The 17189-nt window shown below is 42.1% G+C and overlaps 3 protein-coding genes across 3 annotated transcripts; all 3 read left to right on the forward strand.

Moving 5' to 3' along the window:
• Positions 1-14374: 14374 nt before the first annotated feature.
• On the forward strand, positions 14375-14976 carry ACRALDRAFT_1078113 (uncharacterized protein; the record flags this gene model as incomplete). Its single annotated transcript, XM_071018729.1, has 2 exons — positions 14375-14848; positions 14912-14976. A coding segment is annotated over one exon (158 nt), but the record flags the coding sequence as incomplete, so codon positions are not given.
• A 119-nt stretch (positions 14977-15095) lies between these two features.
• Positions 15096-15564, forward strand: ACRALDRAFT_1066085 (uncharacterized protein). Its single transcript, XM_071017278.1, has one exon. The coding sequence runs from the start codon at positions 15158-15160 to the stop codon at positions 15392-15394; it is 237 nt and encodes a 78-aa protein (XP_070872185.1). The 5' UTR covers positions 15096-15157; the 3' UTR covers positions 15395-15564.
• A 698-nt stretch (positions 15565-16262) lies between these two features.
• On the forward strand, positions 16263-16866 carry ACRALDRAFT_1078114 (uncharacterized protein). The gene is made up of 2 exons (XM_071018730.1): positions 16263-16344; positions 16426-16866. Exon 2 carries the CDS (start codon positions 16429-16431, stop codon positions 16618-16620), a length of 192 nt encoding a protein of 63 aa, XP_070872186.1. The 5' UTR covers positions 16263-16344; positions 16426-16428; the 3' UTR covers positions 16621-16866.
• Positions 16867-17189: the final 323 nt, after the last annotated feature.

Raw genomic sequence — 17189 nt, forward strand, 5'->3', positions numbered from 1 at the left:
TATTTATATTATTAGTTAATGCTTATTCAGGATTTAGTACTAGGACCTTCTTATATATACAAGGGGTGTCAACCCTTTTCAGACTTCGTTTATTATACCTTTCAAGTATCTTATTAGTATAAGGCAACTAACTTATAGAAAGAGTCTTATTATCTTTATTTATATTTATTATATAACCTAGAAAGGTATTTATTTCACCCAAGTCTTTAAGTGTAATATCTTTAGACATCTCCTTAAAGAAATAGTCTAAAGTATCCTCAGAAGGGCTCAGAGCCACTATATCGTCAACGTGGCATAAAAGAATAGCTCGTTCTTCTATTCTTTTAATTTTATTATATTTATAAAAGGTAAAAAGTCCGTTATTATATTCAGAGACCCGGTAACCTAGTTTAGTTAATATCTTAACCAGGTAATTATACCAGAGTCTAGGACTTTGTTTTAACCCGTACAAAGCTTTATTAAGCTTACAGAGTGTTATATAATTATTATTTTTATTATTTTCTAAGCTGTCTTCTCTCTCGAAGCCTATAGGTTATATAGCATATATCAGGGTATCTATATCAGCATAAACGAACGCGTTTTTAACGTCGAACTACCTGAATTTCTAGCCGCGTGATACGCCTAGTATTAAAGCTAGTTTATAGCTTTCTGGCCGGCAGGTAGTTAAAAAGATTTCTAGATAATCAAGACCTAGAACCTGATTAAACCCCTGAATAACCCACCGAGCCTTATATTAAATAGCTTCGCCAGAGCTATTATATTTAATTCTAAAGACCCAACGACCTCCCAGTACGTGGTAGTCTTCTTTTATTTTATTATAATTATTAGGCGTATTTCTTATACTTATTAAGTCCCAGGTCTTTCTCTTTTCGAGTTCTGATATTTCTGCTACCATCGCGTCTATCCATTTATCTTTATCTAGGCAGTTCATAGCCTGTTTATAGGTAGCTGGTTCGTTAATCGAATTTATAGTTAAAAGAAATAGGGAATTCTCTTAAAACTATAGGTTTCCAAGTATGGTATCTGTTATAAGGTATAGTGCACTATTATCAGTGGATATTAAATCCTTATAGTCCGGTTTTAAAGGTTTTAAAGGTATTTAGACTTCTAGCCTGGTACTTTGGCTACTATTATTATTATTAGCCGGGCTATGGTTAATATTATTATTATTATTATTATTATTATTAACAGCTGGAACTTCACAGCCCGCTGCCCGTAGACTCTTTCGTTTATTATTATTCTCTTCTTCAGGTTAAATAGACTCAACAGAACGTTTCGAAACGCGCAAAGGAATATTTTATAAAAATTAACCGGTATTTTCACTAAAAGTGATTCCTTTATTATACTCAACGGGTTAATAAGGCCCGCGGTTAGAAACCTGATTATTATATGCCTGAGTATTAATATAAGGAGGGAGGTTATTATTATACTTATTTTCAGGCGTATAGTTATTGTTATAATTATCTGAAGAAGAGTAAAGAAACTGATTCTCTAAGACATAAACGTCTCGAAACCAACCAGTCTTTCTAGTTACTGGGTTATAAACCTTATAGTTATAGTCATTAAAACCTATCAAAGCACCTCGAAGTGCTCTTATATCTAGTTTCTTTATATTCGGGTCGTTATTTTTATAATAAACAATAGAACCCCAAACCCGTATATTATTAATATTAGGTTTCTGACCTTATAAAAGCTCAAAGGGACTCTTATATTCAAGAGCTGAATTAGGTGATCTGTTATATATATAAACAGCTAAAAGAACAGCTTTACCCTAAAGGTATCGAGGCAGCCCTAAGTGGAAAAGAAAAGCTCGAACCTTTTCTATTATAGTTCTTATAACTCGTTTAACAGAGCCTTAAGCTTTATAAGTGTATAGTGGTTTTATATTATGCTTTACGCCTGCAAAGAGGCGTTAAAAAGAGGCGTTATTAAATTCTTTTCCACCGTCTGTATCTACTTCTTTAATAAAGAAGTGATATTTATTATTATTATTATTATTTTCCACCTGAGCTTTCCACTCTTTTATAGCTGTAACTACCGTCGTTTCAGACTTATCTAAGAGCAGTTATGCCCACAGAAACCGGGTAGAACGGTCTAGTATAAACAAAATCCAACGCTTTTTATTATAAGAAAGAGGTTCGATCGGTCAGTAAAGATCCATATAAACCTTTTCTAAATAGGAAAAGTCCTTATATTTATTCACTAAATCTTTATTCGCAAGTGTAATAGACTTACTCTTCTTACAGGCATCATAGCTCTATATTTCAGTTAACTCTTTATTAGTTATATTATAATCCTTTTTAAGAGTATTAGTATAAAGACTTTTTAAGGCAACAGGGTTAATATAACCCATCCTATTATGCCATAGCGTTATGTTTTCAGTTATAGAGGTAGTCCTTCGACGGTTATTACGGTCTCTTTGTTTATAAAGCTCTTCTTGGGGTTAAAGAGGTTAAGGTTTCTTTGTTATATTATTTCTTTGTTAAGGTTCAACCAACCCCTTTAAGGTATTTCTTTATTTATTTAGTTTCTTTAAAGCCTGTTCTTTAAACCTCTGAAACCTCTTTATTCTAGTTGAGTCTTGAGACTGTTCTTTAGGTAAAATACCTCTTTACAACAGTTTCTTTATATTCTTTCTAGTATTTATTATATTTATTTTCTAAGACTCAACCCCCCCGTACAACAGTGCCCGTGCTACAGCCCAGTACAGCCCGTTATAAAGCAGAGCCGTTATATAAAGAAAGAGGGGCTCTTTATTATTAAATAATAAGAGCTTTTTGTTTCCAGTAAGACCGCGAGCTTCACTGTCAAGACAAGAGAGACTAATAATATTCGTGCCTATTTCCGGCATATAAAGACACTCTTTCAAAAGCAGAAGCTTTCTAGTATCCCGGAATTTTATCACGCAGTCTCCTTCACCTTATATCTTTATTTCTTTTACCTGACCCCAACAAACGGTTCTTTCTTTTATATTATAAGTAGAAAAGAGTCTTTTATTAGTTATCATATACGCCGTAGCCCCGCTATCAACACAGAAATTCAGATCAAGCTTAATACTGTTTTCTGCTTATATTTTATAAATCTTTTCTACTAACTGATCAATATTAAGGTCAGTATTATTCTTATTATCTTTGGTATTAATTCCAGCACTACCCTATAGCTTCCAGGCAGAGACCTCTTTAACAGTCTCTTATTCAGCCATTTTTAAGCAGCAGAACGATATTTTTTATTATTTATTTAGGTCAAAATTAACTAAGTTATTTAATAATTTATTTTTTATTATTTTCTTTATTACTTTTTCTTTATTACGTTATCAATAAAGGACAGAAACAAAGAATACTAAGCTAAAGGTCTGATTCTGATTAGCCTAGCTTCGAAGAGTGGGTCCAAAAGTGGGTCCAAACGGTGAAGCTATTCACAAATCTCGCAACACGAAGAAAAGCGATGCTCGTATAAAGCGAACAACAGGATTTCCACGGGCGGACTTTTTACTAAAAGCTTATATACCACGTTACGATATCCTATTATTACAGGCAGCGCGGTAGGTCAAGTGGCTTAATTAATATAGCTATTGTTCGTGGAGCTATAACAACCACAAAAGCAGCTGCGTTTAATCCACGTATTCGTTATTCTTCTTTTTTTCAAAAAGTCCCTTTATAAACAAAGGAACAGTATATCCGATCGTGACAAAGAGTCTTATTCCGATCGTATAGTTCTTCCGGAACAGGAACAAAGAGCTGGCCTCTTGGCACGACTCTTGGCGACCGTATTAGGAAGAATAAAAAGCTTTGAACCGTGGTATCGGAACGAACGGTTCGATTCGATTAGCTGTCTTCAGGAGACAAAGGGATTTCGTACGGTCGGAGACAAGGATCTGCGACCGGGGGAGGATAAAGAGATGGCCTGAAAAGGCAGGTGGCCTGAAAAGGCAGGGAGTCTTTTTGGTATTTCGAATAGAGTAAAAGGGTAAAAAAGAGTAGATTTCCTTCTTTGCTAACCCGGGCTTATAACCTTTTGATAAATTAGGCTACGAGTAGTAGGCTATACGCGCGGAAGAGAGGAATTAAGTAAAAGCTATTGAATTCGTAGATCCGTAGGATTACTGCTTATTTCACTTGTGTGTAAAGAACTGACTTCTGGGATTTCTTCCTGGATCCGGGGCTGGCAAAAGACCCTGGGAGATTGGGTGGCGACTGTTACGTCAACAGCCTACGCGACGGTTATCACGCCACGTTATTTGCTTAAGTAATAACTAAGATATCGTATTTACGATACCTAGTATATTTATATTATTATTATTATTATTATTACTTATTATAAGTATAATATTAATATATAAGTCGTAGTTAGCGCACTTTATCGGATAGGTTAAGCTGCTAGTTAGGGTCTAGGTAGGAGTATTTATTAATAAGGCGCTGCTTTAGGTTCTTTTATTAGCCGCCGGATACTTTAATTAGTCGGATTATCTTATTAACCGCAGGACGGATATTAGCCTCCGTAAATAGGCTAATATAGGAGATTTTATCGGCCTCGCTAAGGCAGTTAAGCTTAGCGTAGTCTTAATAATCCCTAAGGAAGGTGGATAGGGCCGTCCTATTAAAGCGAGGGGCTCCCTTAGTAAAGGGGTTTAGGGGCGCGCGAGAGGTGATAGTAGTTTTATCCTTCTTATTGTCGTATAGGCTAATATACTAGTAGATAGCCGCGAGCGTCTTTATAGTAAGGCTCGCTTTAAAGTTCTTTAGGATATCGTTAGGAGGCGCGACCTCTATGCTAGGGGCGTAGGCCTGCTAGGGAGCGCTCGGTCCAGGGGAAATGGGGGGAATAAGGGAAATAGGGGGAATGGGGGGAGCTAGCCCACCGCTAGTATTCGGGTTACCCTAACTAGGCGAAGGGGAAGCCGATACGGCTCCGTAGCCGGACGCTAGGACGCCCTAACCGTAAAAGACGGTTATTAACGGGCCGATACCGGGGTCTATATCCCTTTACTTAAGCGAGGCGGTCGCGAGAGGAGGGTTAGCCGTAGGAGCGGCGTTGCCCTGATTAGGCGTAACCGTGGTCGCTAGGGTTAGGATAGCCGCGTGCGTGCTATTATCGTCGGGCTTAGAGTCGCTATAGACTATAACCGTAGGGGGAGGGTTATAATAGTCGGTCTATTATAGAGCCGTTATATTATTAAAAGGGGGGGGTTAATCTATTATAGTAATAGGTTTAGGTAGATTAGGGGAATCAGGGTCTTTAAGAAAGAAAGGGTTAAGAAATAAGAAGCAGTCGTGCATTAAGTTTATAAGTCTAAGGATAATTCTACTTAGCGATAGGGGGTAGGAGGAGCCCTTTTCTTAGGGGCCCTAAAGGATATAATATAAGTATTCTCCGCTAAGGCTTAGGAGGGAACCTATTATAGTCAGACTAATAAAGACACCTATAAGGAATAGGATAAGGTATCGCTAGCCGTTATAGGAGATTAGTTTAAGTCGTATCCGGGATCTATTAGTAGGTTTACCTAACCGCCGGGTCTATAAGGGCGCGGTATCTTAGGGCTCCTTAATAGGTTCTTCTAACCGTCGGGGCCTTATATAACTAGATTTTCTTTAAATTCTTAGGGCTAGGGACTTACCGCTATTCGTATAGGCCTTTATTACCCTGATTATAGTAAGGTTAACCCTACGCCTTTATTATTTCGTACTTAGAGGGTTATAGTAAAGGATTTTTTTATATCTAGGCTCTACGGCCCCTAATAGTCTATATCCATAGCTTTTCCTATTCCGGTAAGGGAGCGCGCCCTCCGTGTCTATATCTATGCTATATCCGGAATCTATCTTATAGTTAATCCATTCTTCGTTCTATTTATCGTACCTTTTTCTTAACTATCTTTCGCTTTTCTTCTTACCTCTACCTTATTAGCGGTAAGGGCCTATCTCTCCGTCTATAGCTCTTATCTTATTTTTAGTAAGGAGGATCTATCCCTGTTTTCTAGTTATTAGGTTTTATTAAGGCTATATAGGGGGCAGGTTTCCTAGGCTATTATCGTAATCTTAATACTAATTTTAAATATTAATGCTTTATTTTAATCTCGGCCCCTTAGCCGTATACTTCCCTTCCCTTTTCCGTAATTAACGTATAGTTTATTTAGGTAGGCCGGAACTCCCCTTAAGTATTTTCGGTTACCCTAATTAGACGATCAGGACTTCTTAGGCACCGAATAGATCCGCCTCCGAGCACTAATTAAAGAAAGGCGAAGCCGTTACTATACAGAACGGCTTAGGCAGTATAATCTCGGATAAGTCTTCGATAACAGGAGTGCTTAAGACTATAAAGTGTATATAACTAAAACAACACATATAATAAGGAGACCTTTAAAAGAGGTTCCTAGGAGTGCGCGCTGCTCTAATCAGGGTAACGTAGCTTAAACGAAGTGAATATAATAAACGTGGCAAAACTTAGGGTTAAAAGGATAATAATTATATAGGATAATAAGCATCCTCTGTGTCTAGGTGGCGTCGCCACGTATATATAATATATAAGATAAAATAAAAAAGCGCGCGCGTCCTATAACGTCACGTGATATCGTAACGATATAGCACTGGGTTTCCGATCCACCCCTCTACACCACTTTATAAGATAGAATGTTTTCCCTTATTCTTCTTTATAACTAACGATATCTTCTACCTTCTATTCGTCTTGCTCCTCCTCCAGAAGCGGGAGATCCTTCGCCGATAGCTCTATAGCTACTCGGTCTTTCCACGGTTCTAATAAGAATACCGGGAATATATTATATATCCTTGTATACTACGTAGGAAGGCGAACCCTATATACCTACTCGCCGATCCTCTTAGTCACCTATACCCGAATATATCGTGGTACTAGCTTCGACCCTTACTAGAATCGGAAGTTCTTCGTGGATAGTCTAATAATATCGCCTACCTTATACCGCTATAGTTAGTGGCGCTTATTATAGTGCCGAGCCTAGTGCTCCGTGGCACGCGCCTAGTATTCACGGACCTTCCGCTAAACCTCCGCTAGCTTCTTAACGCGTTCTCGAATACCCTATACCCGGGTATTATCCCTAGGTCGAATATACTTTACTATATATAGATAGTACCCGTATAACGCTTTATACGGCGAGATACTAAGCGAGGAGTGCTCGCTGTTATTATAAGCGAACCCTGCTTTTAATAACTAAATAGGCTATTATATCGTTATGTTACCGGCGATCGTTTATAGGTACTTAATTAGGAACTAATATATTTATTCCGTCTAACTATTTATCTATAGGTGGTATATAGTGGATAGTCGCTAAGCGTTCGCCCGCTTATAGCAGAATTCTATTTAAAACTAGCTAGTAAATAGCTTATCCCGGTCTATTACTATATCCTCTAGGCTACCGAATCGGTATTTAATTTCCCTATATAGTAGCGCTGCTAGCTAGGGTGCTATTAGGTCCTTCCTTATAGGAATAAATAAAGCGTACTTCGTGTACTAGTCGACGATTACTAGGATAGCGTTATACGTTTACCTATCTACCCCTTTTATAGGCGGTAGACCCGTAATAAAATCTATACTAATCTCTTAGAACGGATACGTGGGTAATAGTAGCGTTTATAGCTAACCGTATAGCTTATATCGTGGCACTTATACCCCTTAATACGCCGAATATACGGCGACGTAATCGCGAACGTCCGCCACTAAGTCTACCTAGTAAAACTTTCTTAAAATCAGCTTAAGCGTCTTATTCGCTCCTATATACCCGGCTCTAGGGTTATTATAGTGCTATTATAGGACCTCCGCCCTTAGGGCGCCCTATATAGGTAGTACTAACCGTCCCTTAAATAATAGTATATCCTTATCTCCGAGAAAGTACCCCGCTCTCTTTCCGGTCCCTCGGCGAATATTCTTAATTAAGGATATATAATCCGGGTTAGTGGTCTATAGCCCTTTAACTAGATCTTTTAGTTCCTCGCTAATAGTATACCGACCTACTATTTTATTCCTAGCTAGCTCTCTAGCTATAAAACATAGGATATACTAATCCGGTATTATAGTAACCCTAGCCTTAGCCTCGGGTATCGGCGATATCTTATCAGCGACCCCTTACTAGGTAATCGCCCTATACCCCGCGTCTTATATTTAGGAGCGGGTAATAGCAGCGATAATAACACGCCGGGTATTATCGGTAGGACGCAGGGGTCATAGCCCTTTTCCGTCCTTATCTCTTAAGCTAGGTAGGGCCCCCTCCTATAGAGTCTATACCCGCTTACGCTTACTAGGCCTATATTCGGGTAGCGTTACCTAAGCGGCTTAAACGTATACGATCTTCACCGCGTTACTTATTAGGGTAAGGTGGATACTTATAATCCGTTAGCGAACGCTTATCGGGAGGTCGCTAACTAGTCGTAATCTTTACGATAAGGTAGGAAGTATATTATTATACGGCGTCTTATCCACTATATAATCCGGCCGTCTTAATAGGCTGTCTACCGGGTTTGTTTTACCCGGGCGGTATTAAACCTCGAAGTCGAATAATAATAATCGGTATACCTATCTAGTAAGCCTTCCGCGAAGGTCCCGCGCTAGCGTGTTTAGTATACCCTTAAGCGCCTAATAGTTCGTTAATACTATAAACGCCTATCCCGTGCCTTTAAGATAATAGCGCTAATACTTAAGGCTCTCTATTATAGCTAATAGCTCCTGCTATCCTATACCCTATCGTTACTCTGTTTCGGAAAGCTTCCGCGAGAAGTAGGCGACCGGTCGCTATCTAGTCTCGTACTTCTAACTTAGGATCCCGGAAATAGCCTTATTTAAGGCGTCTATCTTAACCCTTATATCCAGTACTAGGTTCTAGTACCGTAGAATAGTCGCCGACCCGAAAACGACCTTTAGTAACTTAAACGCCCGCTTAGCGTTATCCGGGAACTTAAAAGGTCCTTTTTTTTTACCCGCCTAACTACCTTTTAATAGCATAGTTAACGGCGTGGTGACTCTAGAGTATCCCTTAATAAACCTCGTATAGAAATTAGCGAAACTAAGGAAAACTTAGATATCTCGGAACGACTTAGGCGCTAGCCACTTAGCGACCGTATATATACGTTCCGGGTTTATCGCGATGCCTTCGCGGGTTATTATAAACCCTAAGAAGTCTACTCGGTTATAATAGAATTCGCACTTTAATAGCTTCGCGTATAGCTAGGCCCTACGAAACCGATCTAAGACCTTCTTTAGGTCCTTTATATACTATTCCTTTAACGTGGAATATATAAGGATATCGTCTAGGTAAACGATATAATATATATCTAGTAAACCGGTAAGCGCTCGGTAAATATACGCCTAGAAGGTAGCCGGGGTATTCGTTAGCCCGAATAGCATAACCGTATACTTATAATAGCCGTATCGCGTTCTAAACGCCGTCTTTTAACGGTCCTCTTTCTTAATCCGGATCCTATAATAGGTATCTCGGATATCCACCTTAGAAAAGTACTTTACCCCGGTAAGCCTATCTAATAGCTCGCCGACTAGGGGTAGAGGGTACCTATTCTTAATCGTTATAGCGTTTAACCCTCGATAATCGATATAGAGTTATAGGCTACCGTCCTTCTTAGGCACGAATAGCACCGGTAAGCCTATAAGGCTCGTTAATTATTAGATACGACCGCTCGCTATCCCTTCGGCGATATACTTCTTTAGCTCCTCTAGCTAGGCTCGAGACAGGGGGTATAACGGCCCGAATAGCGGTTCCTTCCCGTCTTATAAGTTAATCTTGTATTCGGCGTCCCTTAGTAAGGGTGGCTCCTTTATAGCCTGCTCTAAAAATATATCCTAGTAGTTAGCGATTTCCGGCGGCAGTTCGACGACTAGTCCGTATATCACCTTATCGTTATCTATAAACGGAATAGTTATATCCGGCGTCCCCGGTACGATAATAGTAGCGGTAGCGATATATATAATATACGCCTTCGCTCGCTTTTTAATAACCTTATAAGCCTATAGCTCGGGGTCTATAATTAAGATCGGCCTATAAATAAATATTCGGCGAGCCGTATTAATTATAATACCTTCCTAACCTATATTATCGTTTAAGAGCAGTAATTATCCGGTACCCTTAGGTCGATCCGTATATAGGAAGACCCTTTTTAATAGGCGTAGCCGCCCCTCTACGTCTAGTAAATAGAAAGCTAAGCCGTACGCTCCGTAAACCCTTACCGGGCTGCCATCAAAGCCTTTAATCTCCGGAGTCTTAACCTCTAAAAGCGGTTTTAGCCCTAGGCGTTCTACTAACGCCGGGCTAATAATATCTACCTACGTATAGGTATCTAAATCCACGCTAAACTCGATCTCCTTTCCGTAACGGATTATTATCGCTATAGATCTCGCCACCTCGCTAACTACGATTACTAGCCGGTTATCGGGCATAGGTCTAGCTCCCTTATTACCTACGCCGACTTATTTCCCGATAAATAGAGTTCTTTAACCCGAATATCGTTATCAAGGTCGTTATATATAGCGTGTATATTATTAACGCGGGCGTAAGCCTTCGCCGCCCTGTTATCGGTTATTTATCGTTCCTTATTACTATAGTAGTCCTTAGAATAGTAACCCTTTTTACCGTAGTTATAGCACTCGCCTATAAAGGCACGCGTACTAGGCTACGCTTACGGAGGCTTAGGGCCTAAGCCCGATACCTTTTAACCCGTTAAGGGCGCCCCCTTTAAGTCTTTACCTGGCTTAGCGGGTATACACCGACTAGTCGCCGGGGTGTTAGCCCGGCTTAAGCGACTATCCGAACGCTAGAAGTTCGATAAGGTCCTTTTACGGCTAGTATCTAACCGCTTACTGCTCGCCTTCTTAATAAGGCTCGTATCCTAGAATAGCTACGCCTTTTAAGCTAGCGTCACGGCCTTATCTAGTTTAGTCCGCCGCTCTTATATCTTATCCTTAATACGTAGGGGTAGCCGACTAAAATAGTCGTAGGCACGCTCTTCGCTTCCGCTTGTCTCCTAGCCTAATAGCCTATACAGGTTATCCTACTATTCGAATAGCTTTATTAGCGTTATATCGCCGGTTATTCGTAGCTTACGAAGTTCTTTACGGTAATAGTACCGTTATATATCCCGGGATAGGTGCTCTCGCCGAATAAACGCCGTAAAGTTATTCTAATTCGGGTTAGCGATCTTCCTAGTATAGTGCCTCTAGGACGTCTAGAAGGTATATTCGAGCTTCGTTAAAGCCTATTCGATCTGCTATAGCACTAGGGCACCAGGTCTAAACTGGTTCCTAGCCTTAATCGCTACTAACTAATCGTCGATTTCTATAACCGTGGATAACTCTTTAATTAGTTTATAATTATATACCGGCGGTTTTTCGTAATCGCGCCAGGGCACTAGTCGTTTAGCGAGCTTCTTTATAATTACTCGATTAATCTCGCTCTATTACTAGAGATACTACGAAAACATCGTAATTAACGCCTTTTACGTTAACGTCGAGGGGCCGGCGATAGATCGCTAATCGACCTACGAACCACTATCTTTAGGACCGAGCGTAACCGGCATATCTGTTAGCCCCTTATTCTTATTTTTATCCGGCCCCTACTCGGGCACCGTTATTATTAGTTTAGGTATAACGGGCGCCTCCTGCCCGGCGTCCGCTTCGCTAGCTCCCCCCGGGGGGACGCTCGTTCCTCGAGTCCTTCTTAGTGGTATCTTTGGCCTAACTACCTTAAAGGTGTGGAAGTTAAAGAATTATAACGAAAGGAAAGTCCGTGGACTTTAGTTAAGGAAAAGATATTATAGAAAAGGCTCGATAGCTTAGTATCGTAGAGTAATCGTAATATATTCGTTAACTAAGCGCTAACTTTAAACCAAGACTTTAACTTAAGGGATTAAACTAATCCCTTAACGTACGTATAGAGATAGGTTCGGATTAGTGGTCCGTGCGCGGCTATCGGTCCGACTATATGCCGATAGGACTGCGATTATCTCGTTATATTATAATCGGGGCTCTTAAGCTATTAAAAAAGCTCTATTATTATTCCGTGGGTTTAAGGGCAAACTAACCTCCCACGTTCTTTAAAGGCAGGGTAACGGTCCTACCTTTTTTCTTAATTTCTAACGCCTATCTACCGGTAATAAGCGATCCTATTAAAAGCAGGCGGAGGGCTAATATAAGGGTTATAGGATATCCCTCGATATACGCTATATCCTTTAAAATCAGCGTATAAGGCTAATAATCCCGATCTTTAACTTATAGCCTTATAGTTCCGAATCCGGTAACCGGATCCGACTCTCCTCTACCGGTATCGAACGTTATAAGCTTTTCCGCGGGCCGGTAGTCTTCTAGAAGGTAACGCTTATTAGTAATATGCCTTATAGTGCCGGAATTAACTAACAGCTCGTTTTTAAAGGGTCCGTCTACGGCTCCGGTTAATAGAAAGCTATATATACTATACGATCCGGTTCTATTATCCGAATCCGAGTCTAAAGCAGCGCCCCCGGTGGCCACGAAATTAGATAAATCCTTAGAAGGGTCTTTCGAGGGTGACTTCTATTAACCCTTATTTCCCTTACTTTCGGCGTCCTTTTTAAGGTTACTCTAGAACCTCTTTCGGCGATCTTTATCCTAGCTAGCGATAATCCGGTTATAACGTTCTTCCGTCTCCTTAGATAGCTTAAAGTTCTTCCCTTTTTAGGTCGGGTTAATATTCGGGCAGGTCTAAATTAGCTTATAGTAGCTTCGGGTCTTCTAGGCTATACGGTAATTATAGATAAATTCCCTTTTAGTACCCTGACCTTATTATTAATAATCCTTTGAGCGATCCGATTAACGATCCTGTTACTAACCTTCTTTATCTTTTCCTAGGAATATAGCTATATAGAACGATAACGATACCGGCTTCCGATTTAAACGTAAGGGGTGCCTATAACGTAACTAGGTGGTATATTCGTTAATAACGCTCTCGATATCCGGTAAATCGTCTTCGTCTTCTTCCGCTAATATTATAGAAAACCGGGCTTCCGACCACTCCGGGGAAATCGATCCGATCGCGTTAAAGAATCCGTTAAGCTAGTCTATCTTCGAATCGATCGTATAAACCTAATACGTCTTTGCCTCTTTATATAACTTACGGAAGTTATTAAGCCAGCGTTAATAAGGCATCTTCCTAATAGATTATATATAATCGTCCTAACGGCGCTTAACTAATAACCTCTAGGTAGCGTTAGTGGGTTTAAGACGTGCCTTTAGGATTCGTAGGATCTTTTTTAGGTCGTCTTTACCGGCAAAGGACTCCGCGAGGCTCCGGTCTATAGTAGTGGTGATATAATCTAGTACGGCCTTTATCGCGGCTTTTTCCTGCTTATATTCGTTATAGGAGAAGAGCTATAGCTTATACTTTTAATCCTAATTTTCGTCTTTATTTACGGTAAGAGGGTTAACCTTTTTAAGGCGCTATAGACGTTTAGTATCGTTAAGATCCGGATCCACGAGCTTCGTAACCTTATTAGATAGGGCGACTTCTATTACACGCAGATACCATTAGTGCTAATCCTTAGAGGAGGTTAGTATAACCGAAGTTATTATAATAGCGTGGATAAGAAGGAGAAGGAAAAGGAGGAATAGATAGAGGCGGTTAAAGGGGTTAGTAATAATAGGCAGGCGGACAGGCTAGTAGACGACTCTATCCGTAATAGCAGGGCTTAAAAAGAGAGGCTCTAATCGTAACGATTAAGAGCTTTAAAAAGAGGGCTTTAAAAGAGAGAGGCATAGAGCCTAGAACTATTAGATCGACCGGAATAGAGGCGTATTACCAGAGCGCCGGGCTTATAACTATCAGGACACTAATATCGTACAAAGTATAACTTATATTTATTATAGACTATAAAAGAGTACCAGTCTACGATATCAAATATATAGGTAAAAGAGGGGAAATAACACTATAATATATCTAATAGAAGTACCGCCGTATTCGGAGCAGTGTGTGACGTGGCTCTCCGAATATAACCCATCGGGCTTACGGGGTCTTTGGGCACAAATGCCTGACAGTAGGAAACCAGCGGCATAAAGAGCAGGAGACTGCTTGCTGTGCGGTAGACGCGTTTGTCGGTCGTATCTTCAAGAGCCCTCGACGTGCTGGCATATATGTTCAATGCCAGAGGTCTGCAATATCCCTAATAAGAGTTAGCCATCAGCATTGAAAACACTACCCATATTTAGTCTTTTATAAGAACTGGGAGTCCTACTCCACAGCCTCAGTATGCTGTCGCGAGGGCCCGTCACATAGATGGGCTCTGTCGTCGAATCGATGTTTCCAAGCTATGTTTACAAGCATCGATGCTCTAGGGAGATATTCCTTGTACCGTTGAACTAACCCTCAAGAGCCTATCAGCTATGATAGGAAACCAGAATTGCCACGGCGAGATCATCGTTGAAGACGACATCAGATCGCTCGCACGCTTCCGCCTTATCAGGACATCATCACCACCATACGAAGTCCGTGACTATATTATTCGAAGCAGAGCTGCCACCACGACCTACCTTCTATAGCATACTCGCATTCCCGTATCTGGGTATACCGTATACGAGTTCGATGCGGGGAACGCACTCGGAGTCGGCTATTTTCTGATGGCAATGCTGGAAGGGAAGCCATTAGAGTGGTACACGCGCGGTGACCCCGTCGCAGAGGACTAAGGCCATGCAGCAGCTGGTTGACTCGTTCCTCGGGATTGAGAGACATCCCTTCGAGAAACAGGATCACTTAGCTCCCTAGTCGGCGATACCCACACCACCAAGTCTAACGTGCAAGTCCTCGCGCATTATGTCGCATGGGATGCACCGGAGAGGAGATAGGGAGGCCTGCTCGGTTCGTTCTCTTCTTCACTTGCGGGTTCACGTGCCATAATTGAGTCTTACCTTGGAATGGTAGCCAGCGGGGAGATTGACGCCCGTCATCCAGCCGGCGATTATCTCACGCACCGTTTCCGCCTGGATATTGTCGACGACCTCTGAAGAGATATCCCGTGGGCTGTTCGTGGCCCAGTTCTTCTTCAAGCACCCCGACGACAAGGGCGACCACATCCTGGTCAATAACTGATAACTCTTCCGACGTCGTTGAAGTAATAGACTGGGAATGGGCCCACACTGCTTCCATAGCACGGGCCTTTTGCTCCCCATGCGTGCGGTGGACCGTGAACAAGTTCCACTGGATGGCTCCAATGGGCTGAGCATGGATGAACTACGACTGGCCGAGATCTTTTGCAAAAGGGGCCGCGGGGGTCTTGTCAAGTTTGTCATTGAGACCAGGAAAGTCCAGATATATTCCTTCGCTCTGGGGACCGACTGCGCCCTCTCAGACCAACAGACGACCGCAAATCTATTCAGGGGACTCGACCGGGCCTTCAGCTCGTAAGACGGAGAGGAAGAGTGGGAATACTGGAATTGAAGGCATGGCTGTCGAGAAATGGAAGGGCCATGGGTTTGCCCTGGGCTTGCTAGAGTAGAGCTGGAACAAGGCGAGGAGTTCAGAATGTAGCTTGACCCCTGGTTCGGAAATCTGTTGTTGTAGAGATTAGCAGCCTGAGGGCAAGTGCGGAATAACCCGTTCATCACCGACCCGTGAGACACCAAGGAATTGCGTTGGGTGAAGGGCCTGATTCTGTGCTTAGCTGTCACTGCACCGACCGCCCTCGGTCTCAGGGGCACAGGGACCAAAGATCCCACAGCGTCAGCATCATTAAAGTCACGGAGTATGCTTCCGCAGCCTGGTGCGAGATATGATCGTGGGGGCCTGGGAGCAGGATTTCAGACAAGTATCAACAGATCTCCATATTCCTACGCCGCAACCTTGCATTGGAAAACGTATATGTAGCCGCGTCATAAGATTTCTCGCATATATAGCCTATTAGATGCTGTAAGTATGAAAGTCGTAAGTGGTTCTTAGAAAAGTCTTAGTAGACCTCTCTGTAGCTGCGCTGTAACCTTACTCGTATATTTAGCCTATTAGATGCTGTAAATACGAAGGTCATACGTGGTTCTCAGCAAAGTCTTGCTGACGTCAACTATATAGCCGCGCCGCAGTCTTGCATTGCATCCATAATGCAGCTTACTAGAAGGTATGCGCGACGTCCTCAACTTGGCGATGACACGGCGGAATCTGGTAGTCCGATGGTAGAGGGGCTGAAGCATACAGTTGCAAACAGTCCACAGCCTCAAGTATATAAAGGGGCATGAAGAGAAGAGTATTCTGTACTATCTCCTCATCCTCTCATCACAATCATAGCAAACAGCACGCGCACACATCCCCCAAGCCAACATTGAAGCCTTAAGCAACTGCTTAGCCAGAAACAACCTGCAGCCTTAGTATGTCAACATATCCATATGATCCTTTACTACCCTTAGCTCCTCCTCTATACTTCGATAGCTAACGATGTATTTCTTTAGAAAATGAAGTTCACCACCGTCGTCCTCGGCCTTTTCGTCGCCATCGCCGCCGCGGTTCCGGCCCCTCAGCCCCAGGAGGTCTCCGCCGACGCCAAGGCCGACGTCAAGCTTGAGGCCCGTCAGAACTGCGGGGCATGCTACGGTGGCACCAGGAACTGCTGCGGCCCGGGCGGCTGCATGCTGTTCAAGTGCTAAGCAAGCAAGCGAAAATCTCTCTATACAGTCTGGTCTGGTGAGCCGTCAAGTGGCTGAAGATTGAACGGCGGATTGGCGGGATTTGAAGGAAGGCCAGAAGTTCACGCCAGGCTCCTGACGCTCCAATGCTGTTCCCAGGGACAGTGGGACTATTTCAGAGGTAGTCGCCACTCCAAGCACCATCGGACGTTATTCGGTATCAAGAAGTCGACATTAGCCTGAATCGTACTACTTTGAACTTCTATGACAGAGCAACGAACCCCGTGAAAAGCGTGCACACAGACATGGAAACTGAATAGTTCAGGACACCGGTTAGCGGCAGATGATTCTCAGTCTAACGTCTAGACTGGCCGCTGCGTTGATAAGTACTAACTTGGAGCCCTCAGTATGGTATGAGCTTGGAGTATACATGTGGCCATAGAGAAACGCTCTTGCCCAGGTCATTCAAGGTTTTATAGATGGCCCAGGTTTGAATGTCTGAAACCAGTAGGGATATCCCGCAGGAATATCGTTGAGTTCGTGCATACGTTCAACTTAACCGACTGGCCGGCTCGGAGCTTTTGTGATCC

Source organism: Sodiomyces alcalophilus (assembly GCF_042370955.1).
Source record: "Sodiomyces alcalophilus JCM 7366 unplaced genomic scaffold ACRALscaffold_8, whole genome shotgun sequence".
NCBI lineage: Eukaryota > Fungi > Ascomycota > Sordariomycetes > Glomerellales > Plectosphaerellaceae > Sodiomyces > Sodiomyces alcalophilus.

Bases quoted from the DNA above. Each gene is read 5' to 3' on its own strand.
- ACRALDRAFT_1066085 (XM_071017278.1), top strand. From the start codon at position 15,158: ATGCGTGCGGTGGACCGTGAACAAGTTCCACTGGATGGCTCCAATGGG.
- ACRALDRAFT_1078114 (XM_071018730.1), top strand. From the start codon at position 16,429: ATGAAGTTCACCACCGTCGTCCTCGGCCTTTTCGTCGCCATCGCCGCC.